Raw genomic sequence first — 9,857 nt, 5'->3', positions numbered from 1 at the left:
ATTGAGAAAAAAAAAACATATGAAAATGTTCATCATGGAGCCATGAAAGCTCAATTCAGACCCTTTAGCCTTTACGGCTAATGGACAGTACAGATCTCCTGCTCTAAGTAAATAATACCAGCAGGGGCTCAACCAGGACTTTCTGGTTATTTTCTGAAACCCTCTTTGTTCCTATTAAAGAATTTTGTTTGGCATTAGTAAGGGTTTACAGAGCTGTTCGTAAACACATATCTTGTGGTGTGCGTCTAGGGGGGTTTATGCTGTGGAAGAGAAATAAAAATTATAGATGACACTTACAATTTCTTTTTTTCTTCTAATAAAAGTGAAAAGAAAAAGACCAAATACAACTAGCTACAGAAACATGACCAACAGTAAGTTCTCAGTCTCTGGTTTATTTTGCCGCAGGTGAAAACGTGTTTGAGAGGCACAGCCCCCAGATACAGCAACAGTGACATAACAGAAGTGCACAAAAATGAAAGCAGTCAAAGATGAACGTTTAAAGGGGACATATTATGGAAGCCAAGATAACATTTTCTTTCGAAGAAAACCAATATTTGGATGTCTTCAGACATGACAACCCTTTAGCTGTTTGGTTGGTAAGATCTGAACATGAAACCACGAGCTGATAAGATTTGCAGGGTTTAGTGACATCAAAGGCCTCAGACCTGAGTAGAGTTGCTCTTCACATTTAATGTCAGTCCAGTTAAGAAGTTAAGTCATGTTTTCAAAAGCAGCTGTTGTACAGAAACTCTGGTACAAAAAAAAGGTGGGGTTGGGGGGTTAATATGTCTCCTTTAACGCAAGTTCCATCCTCTGAGGTTACAAACATGAAAGGCACTCATCACACTCGCTCCACACAGACACTGTGCACGGCGCAGCATCGTGGAGGGTGATCAGCAAAAACACAGAAAATACTTCAAACCAGCCAACATGACAGACAGATCTTAGGCATGTTGTTGTCTAAATGTAAAACATCGGAGGGTGTTGCTGATGCTGTGGTGGACTCATAAAAACGGGAAATGAACCTCATTTGTGTAAAATTTGTTGAATCAGAAGAGAACCAGTCAGTAACAACAGGCTGATCTGTGTGGGTATGTTTTTCTTAATTTTATATTATAATAAAGGGTTGTTTTCATAACATTACCATCCTGCTGTGTTTACTGTTTGAATATTTTCCTATTTATAATATTTTTAGTATTTATATATTCTTACATTTTTATTTTATTTACTGCATATACTTTTCTTTTTGTACCATTCTCATGGGGCTTGCTCTGGGACAAGGGAAAAAAATGTTGTTCTATGTCATGTCTAACATGTGCTGGAATGACAATAAATACTCCTTGAACCTTGTTTCTGAAACAAATGCTGGACGTGCAGATGTATAAATTCAATCAATTGTAACGTCATCACTTAAAACTGTGAGTGATTTACACCACCATTCCATAAACACAGGACTCTGCAGCCGTCAGGTGGTTTCACATTTGTCTTTGATGGGATTATTTCTGTCCAGACAAATCCAATTGTCCAACTTGGACTCAGAGGACATCCATGACACGTTTTCACTTGGATGATTTGTTCAAATGTAAACTGTTTGCTGTACTGTGAATATTTTTTTATTTGTTTTGGGGGGGTGGGGTTCTGGAAGAAATGGCTCGAAGTTCCTCATCCTGACGGTGAGAGCAGAAACTGGCAGGAAGTTATGAGACCACTATAGGAGCTTAGATGATTCACGTTAACTTATTTCTTATTTCATTTTAACTCCTCCCCTCTTTACCAGAATGACAAAAAGCTGTGGCACATGGGTTTGCGTGCTCGTGATTTTTGGTTCCTGATGTCAAAAAGACGCCAGCATCCGTCTGAGTCTTCCAGTTAAATAACAGACTACAGTGAACTGGACAGAGAAATGTGAAACAAAAAATACTAGCAAAGACTTCACTAAACAATTATGTTACAAGACACAAGATAAAAATGAACTCATTGCAATAAAATAATTATATATTTTAAATATATTAGTGTGGGTAGGGGGAAGAAGAAAGAAAAGTCACATTACCATCATGTAGCACCCTTGAAATGGGCATTCCAGAAATTTAACTCCTCAAATCAGCTTCACTAATATATCAAATGCATTTTGGGGCCAATAATTGTTATTTTTTAAATACTAAATTGCTTTGTTTTCATTTTCTTGTGCTCCTGGTTGCTGGAATCCTGTCATATATTCTCCTTCTGGTTTTCACTGCAGGAAAAGAAAAACACGACAAATCAGAAAGCAGCAGAATTGTCGATGTGATGTTTTTTTTACAAACTACTGGTACATGAACGTGAAGTGTCTGAAGAGTTGGGGCACTCTCTCTCACCATCAGTACATTCCACTTGGGGCTCCTCCCACCGTCCGTCAGCCTGACAGCGTACCACCGGTGGATGGCGCTGTCTAAATCCTGGTTTGCACTGGTAACGAACGATGGAGTTGACGGGGTATTCCAGCCTCTTTTTACCAAACGTGTAAGCGTTGTCCACCTCTGGCGGCGCCCCACATGACACTGAACACAGGCAGAGGTCACATCAAACGCTCTGGTGAATTCCAGTACTACACATTATATTCACACCAGCTCAGAAGCGAGATCCGGGGCTCTTGAGAAAACATCCGGGGCTATAGCCCAAGAAGCCGCCCCCTAGATCTGCCACTGCATCCACCCATCCATGCATCCATGCATCCATGCATCCATGCATCCATGCATCCATGCATCCATCCATCCATCCATCCATCCATCCATCCATCCATCCATCCATCCATCCATCCATCCATCCATCCATCCATCCATCCATGCATCCATCCATCCATGCATCCATGCATCCATCCATGCATCCATCCATGCATCCATCCATGCATCCATCCATGCATCCATCCATGCATTCATCCATGCATCCATCCATCCATCCATCCATCCATCCATCCATCCATCCATCCATCCATCCATCCATCCATCCATCCATCCATCCATCCATCCATCCATCCATCCATCCATGCATCCATCCATGCATCCATCCATGCATCCATCCATCCATCCATGCATCCATCCACCCTGGAGGTTGGACATACAGTATGTCCAGATGCCCAAACCACCTCAACTGTCTCTTCTCGCTGTGGAGGACCACTGACACAGCCAAGTCTTTCCCAACAGACAGAACTTCTCATCTTATCTCTGTGGGAGAGTCCTATATATGGGTGTATGTGTAAGAAGTTGGGATCCACAGTCTAACATACCTGGGCCTTTTTTGCAGGTGAATGGCAGGTGGTAGTTGCAGGGCACGTCGTTCCACTGGCCGTACTCATGCCAGATCATCACCACGCAGTCTTCTCCAGAGCCGAAGTAGTTATCTGGCTGGTTTGGCCTCCAGTTCTCATATTGCTGAGGACGAAGAAGAAACAGATATTGGCCGGGTTTCCCAGATCCGACCTCTCTTAAGGATTTAAGAGAGGTTCAAAGAAGGTTTCACTTAAGAGAGAACCCTAAGATACGGGTGTTTCCCAGATGACTTCTTAACACCGTCCTTTAGTTTCGCTCTTTCAGACGCTCTTTGGAGCAGCTGTCCAGTTCTGAAACCAAATCAATCGATGCCAGGCAAATCGATCACCGGTCACTATCAGCGCATTTTCACACGCAGCACTGCTACCTAACGCACTAATTCCCTGCTGCCTGTGTGTTATAATGAAAAATTAAGATGATAAATATAATTCAATGACCCTTTTTCATCCAAACGGTGCGTTACTCCGTTATTTCTGGCTACAGTGAGGCTTTTTTTCCCCACACGCAGAGACCGGGAGGAAACGTGGTGGGCGTGTTTGTGCGTTCAAAAACATGAGCCAAGAGAAGGCGAGTTTCGCAAATCGCAACGTGGAATTACAGCAATCCCTGGTTTTTCGCAGGGGTTATGTTCCAAAAAGAACCCGTGATAAGCGAAATTCTTTTTACAATTATAGAGGGCTTCAGATTGCAGAGATCATCCCCGCCTCGCACGTATTCCACTGCTCTTCTGAGACGCTGCATCCCGACTCGCGTCTTTTTATCCTAAACCCCGCGGATGCAGGTGGGTTTTTTCAAGAGAAGAAAATAGTTATGGGTCGTTGTCTTCGCTCTTTTTTCTTCTGGGCAAAAAGATTCTTTAATATAAACCGACACCATTGATTATATTTGAGACTGGAATGAACGATTCATCAAAGGCTCCTGTTCTTCAGCTGCTGCTTCCCTGTCATCACACATGTAGGTGCTCGGGCTCGGGCTCGGGCAGGATCGGTGTCCCGGCTGCCTGGACAGCCCGGTCCGACAGCACGTCCAGGGGACTGAAGTGCTGACGCATGAATGCGTTCATATAAACAGTTCTGCTTCGCGCACGGCGACGCGGTTGATTTGCAGCGAGAACATGTTGTATAGCAGCCAAATTATCAAATAAATGATATTCATGATGATCGTTTTAATTGTGCGTAATGCATAAAGCATATACAGGAACACACTTGTTATTCCTTATTTTTCTTTTTTTTCCCCTTTGCTGTCACCAATAAATGCTAAACAATATAAATCTAAAGTATAAAATAGATCAAAATTTGTGCGGGGTGCATTGTTTTAATATCTCATTACTTGGTGTGATATTGATTTGCCTGACGCGCCTGGATCTGTGAGTCTTTGTTCACTAAGATGGTTGTAAAGACTGGGTCAGCAGCATCTTTCATTTCCTTCTTAATGAAAGAGATACTTAAGCTAAGAGCGACTCTGGGAAACGCGATTTTCTTTCACAGGCTCCTTAAGAAGGTTTGAAAGAAGTCTTTAGCTGTTAAGAACTACTTAACTGATCTGGGAAACCCGGCCATTTACTATTTTGGAAGGAAAATCTCATAGTGTAGAGCAGGTAACCGAGATCTTTAGGACAGGTGCACCATTGGATCTCTTTTAATCATATTTTTTTCTGGTGTTTTGTCTGTGTACAGGGTGTTAAATATGTTATCTATCGAGCAGCACTCCACCTAATGTTACTGTGTTGGTGGTTGGTCATGGTTTTGTTAGCCGCTATGACGGTGTGTTTAGTAACATGAGGAAGTGCAGCACCATTTTTAGGACGATCGTTGATAGACTCAATGATCTCAAACAGAGACTCAAACAAGCATCTCCAAATATCACAAAACTATCATGTTTACGGACGATGATGTGCACTGTTTCAACTTAACTACTGTGGCAGGGTGCGTGCCACGGGGGCCCGACCGAAGGACGGAGAGACACAGTTGCGTGCAGAACCGTTTATTGTATCACAACACCCACATGTGCACAAGCATCACAGCCTGACAGCAGCTCCTCCGAACCCTCGCTGCTGTCCGGCTCCGCCTTATAAGGCAGGCAGGTGGAGAGAACCAGCCACTCAGGCGGATGGGACACAGGTGCGTGTCCCATCCACCTCTCCAACCTGCCACAACTACTAAATATTATTATGAGGACCCTTCAATCAACAACCAACTGCAGAATATCTACTAGGCTATTTGGTCTGATTGACTGATTTTGCTGTCATTGTCAATTTGTAAAGTCATAATAGTTTTCATGTGTATTATTTGCATGTTTTTGTTTCTTTATGGCTGTTTTGTTTGTGTCTTTACTTGCCTTGTGCATCTATCTGGTTGTCTTGAATCCACATGTGATTTTATGCATCATTTTGGTTATTTTTGTGTTTCTCATTGTGTTCTAGTTGTTTTGTAAAGCTTTGTTATCTTTTTTTCCATCCTTGTCTGGTTTGCTTTTTTCTTCCATTGTCTTTTGTGTTTATCTGATTGCTTTGGATAATTTTGTCTTTTCTTCTGTATCATTGCTGTTGTTCGTCCTTGTGGCTGTTTTGGACATCTTTCACGGTGTTTTGGCAGTCTCTGTGGTCATTTTGATTTTCTTTTGTGGTTCTGTGTCTATTTCTCGTCTTACTGACGTTTCCAACAGAAGAAAAACTAAACTAAAGCCCCTAACAGCAGTACAACCCCAGTGTGACGTCCTCACTCACCACCGGTGTCCCATCAGTCCACTGAAAGTCATTCTGCAGTGTCTTGTCATTCAGTCCTATCCACTGGTAGTCCTGTGAATTTGCTGCAGAGGGGAAACATGCCCAGCACTTTATTATCTCCTATTATCTCCTCATTTCTCTACACGTCACTTTAAGTACTCACAGTTGACAAATTGCTGCTCCTCCGGCGTGATGATGCTGACCAGGTGTGCTTTCAGCTCCCGGCAGTGCTGCTCTGCGTCCTGCCACTCCTTTCGGTCAGAAATGTGCAGGTAGCAGTTACCCTGAAACTTGGTCCAGCCGTCCTCGCATCGCTGCTCGTCTGCAGCCGTGACACCAAACAGACAACACTGTGAAATAACTAACTCCAAACAGAGCTCAAAGTCTCACGCAAAACGCTGGAATTCATTCTTCACACACACGGCCAACTGAATCCGATAAGTATGAAGCACAGCAACATGAATTTCCATCTCATTCTCTCTGATTCACTTGTAAAGGGGACATATTATGAATATCAAATTCCATAAAACAAGCAGCATTTTAACTTTTAAGTAAGAAAACCTGCAGCTCCCTGGCTGACCACTAGTAGCTGGCTTCAAAAGTAAGTCAATCTCCACTGATGTTGAACTTTAGATCAGAAATAAATATAAACGCAACAGTGTTTGTCTCGCTTGATTTCACTTCATGAGGGTGAATGTTTTGTACAAAATCTGGTAAAATTAAATCAATAGCAATAAAAATGCATGCATAATTAGGGGCGTGGAGTTTTGAGGGCCAGCTGGCGCAGTCAATGTCTGGTTGTCACTTTTAATACATGAGCTAACACAAAAATCCTTTCTGCAGGCCCCAGAGGACCTCTGCTCGTCCTCATTTCAGCTCTGGCAGGACTGGTTTTGTATGCTGTTTTGGTAGCAACACTTGAAATGAGGATGTTTGGACAGATTTAACTGGGATAAATGTAAAGTCATATTAATTACCATAAGCTAAGTCATACAAGCTAAAATGGCTAACTGTGGTTGACATAAGGTGGGCATGTTCCAGCCAGCTTAGGCCAGGCTGTTTCTCCCATTTGCTATATGGCACCACATGGTTTAAGGAAAAGGAGGCTTTAAAAATACTCTTCAGAAAATGTCTGGGTATCATGAGACAGGAGGTTTGTCCAGTTCTTCTTATACAGTTATGTCATGAACAGAACTGTAAAGACATAGTTGACAAGGAAGCTTTTGTTCTGAATACCCGTGGTATTTTTAACAGGACACATAGCAGTTGTTTCAGTCAAACCCCAGGAACCTATGCCAAGTTATTAAATAAATAAACTTTCTTCTCTAAGGACCCATGTGGAAGCGTCCTTGGACCCCCACAGTGGCCCCGATATACTTACTGGAGTATGATTATTGAAAGGTAGCACTGCTATGTGCCTTGTAAAACCAACACAAGGTCAAAAAGGGGCTTTGTACGTGCAGACCATTTATCAATACAGCATTTCAATTTCATACGTGATGAGCACCGTTTCCAATTCACCGTGCACAATATTCCCACACAGAATGTAAATTCCCACATGATGCTCCACTCAGCAGCGAGGACTATGCTCAACAACTGCTCTCTTAGTTTGTACTGGGGCTTCATTCATACCACTACTCCATCTTAATAACTGCACATATAAAGTGAGTTCAGTCAAATAACACAAACCCACTTACATTTCTTAACTTACCACAGAAAGTATTTTTGTGATGTTGCCAGGGTTGCCTAGATTTCTATCTATGCCCTAATACAACATACTCACATTTCTTTAAAAACAACAAATTACATATTGCACCAGACTATTCACAGGCATGAACACTTATTCTTGACTCTTGGTCATTATTTGTGGAACCTTGTGTGTCTGCTTTATTCATTTACTTTTGGCTGTTTCAGCAGTTACCACAACAGATCCTTTTATATTGCACAGCGATTTGACTTTTTTTTCCTACCCTTCCTCGCTCAACCCTCCCCATTCATCCAGGCTTGGGACTGCCAGTATGAGTGGCTGGGATAGTGGGGTGATGATGTGGCGTTCAGTGACACTATGGCAGTCGTGATAGGTCCACGACCTGCTTGTCGGATGTTAACCTCCAACCTGACTTTTGTATCAGGACAATATTTAAACACATTAGGTCTTTAAGTCCACAGATTTAGTAAATACCATGATAGGTGACACACCCTGTGCTATTACTTTTGAACACAAAACCTGAGCTTGGACTGTGACTGTACCACTGCAACACCTTGTTTCTTTTATTTTTCAGCCATTCTGTTATGTATTTGTTGGTGTGTTTGGGATTTTCTTAAAATGTCTGTCTTGACAGCTAGGTCCACACGTCCTCTGGCTGCAAGACAAGCCCATATCACCCCCCCTCCACCATCGTGATTCACAGTTGGGTCTTGTTGCTTGTCCTCGGTTGTATTTACCTATGTTGCAGACTTTATATGGAGCAGAAATGTAGTATTATTCTCTGAAAACAAAATGAAAAGCCTTCTCAGGTCTCTCAGAGCTGATCGTCACTGTCGTAGTCCCACTTATGTCTGACTGACATTAGTGTTTCTCTAAAACAACCTTTGCCTTTTTGGTACTTCTTTCATAGTAGAAGTCTCAGGCTGTGAAAACCATCAGAAGGAGAACATCTCCTCTACATGGTTCTGATCCGAAACCACAACCTGTGTCCTGTTGGGCCACAGTCCTGTGTTGAACATGGAAAGACGTTATTTCAATTGTGAGGCCTAGTTCTGAGGCCTAACTCTCAGGCCAGTCTAGATTTCTTACAGCTGACCGCATGGTTCAAAACAAAGGAACCTCAAAGCCCCAGCTTATCATTTACAGCCCTTGGTGATAAGGAATAGCCTCCTCATTGAGCATGAACCTCAAAACGCAGGAGGAGGATTTATGGCAGCCCGGGCTCGGCTATAAAGAGCAGGCTCCCTCTTTTCTCTTTCTCTTTCCTCCTCTCTTGCTCCCAAGATCTCTTTGACCTCGAACCTGTCCATGGTCCCATGGAGTTCTCTGTGAGCTATGGAGAAGGCCAAAGCTTCTATCTTAGCATGAAGAGCTACTAGCTATGGGCCGGCCTTCTCCATTATCGTGCCTGAAGAAGTGTCTGGTTGCCTTGAAATGGCAACCATAGTCTGCAGCGCTGCAACGAGTGACCCGCAAACGTTCTGAGCCGCAGATGAGCCGAACGAGGGACCCTTGCATGCCTTGACGTGAACACCTTTGGACCGACCTGGAGCTGAAAGAGGCCCAGCTGCTGTGCCCATGCTGCACCCTCATCCACACTGAGATGAGGAGAGCAGGAGAGACAGAGAGCTGCTCTTTATCAGCAGTTCACCAAGGAATGCTGACCGGCCAGACCAAACCACCTTTTTCTTCAACTACAAACATCCAGGTAAGAGGCTGTTTTGTGTCTGGGCAGAGAAACATAGTTAACACATTTAACTAGCTTGGTTTTGTGTTGGGAGCCGGACCGCTGATCCCGTCACAACTGGGTTTATTAGTTTAAGTGTGTTTGTTTATTTTATTGTTTGTCTACTGTTGCATCCACGTTGCTGGATCTTGATGACATGTCCTTCCACAACAGAAAACAAAGCCCTTCCTCATTTCCCAGTTGAATGACCAGAGCGTACTGTACATGTGAAGTTAGTTTCACATTGGTGCGTCTCTGTGTGGGAAACATTAGGAGAACTTGGTTTTCCGGTAGTGAGAAGTTATTCTAGTGTCTTGGGTTGAACTTTTCTTCTCTCATCCTCTCCTACAACCCCCCCCCCCACACATGCACACTCTTATCTTGGCCATAAAG

The 9,857-nt window shown here is 43.1% G+C and overlaps 1 protein-coding gene across 2 annotated transcripts in view; it reads right to left on the bottom strand.

Annotated features, from left to right (window-relative positions):
- Positions 1-372: 372 nt before the first annotated feature.
- The window catches only part of LOC133458580 (aggrecan core protein-like), a 32,402-nt gene continuing 22,917 nt past the window's right edge, over positions 373-9,857 (bottom strand). For both annotated transcript variants that reach the window (XM_061738632.1, XM_061738640.1), the window contains 5 exons: positions 6,194-6,352; positions 6,031-6,113; positions 3,263-3,407; positions 2,355-2,537; positions 373-2,233 (listed from right to left, as the gene is read on the bottom strand). In XM_061738632.1, the coding sequence (XP_061594616.1) occupies positions 2,175-2,233; positions 2,355-2,537; positions 3,263-3,407; positions 6,031-6,113; positions 6,194-6,352 (629 nt within the window). In that variant the 3' untranslated portion in view covers positions 373-2,174. The remainder of the gene's footprint in view (positions 2,234-2,354; positions 2,538-3,262; positions 3,408-6,030; positions 6,114-6,193; positions 6,353-9,857) is intronic.

The sequence above is a fragment of the Cololabis saira genome, chromosome 2, assembly GCF_033807715.1.
Source record: "Cololabis saira isolate AMF1-May2022 chromosome 2, fColSai1.1, whole genome shotgun sequence".
In the NCBI taxonomy this organism is placed as follows: Eukaryota; Metazoa; Chordata; class Actinopteri; order Beloniformes; family Belonidae; genus Cololabis; species Cololabis saira.
The sequence above is the reverse complement of the archived record's forward strand: the minus strand, read 5'-3'. Positions and strand labels throughout refer to the sequence as shown.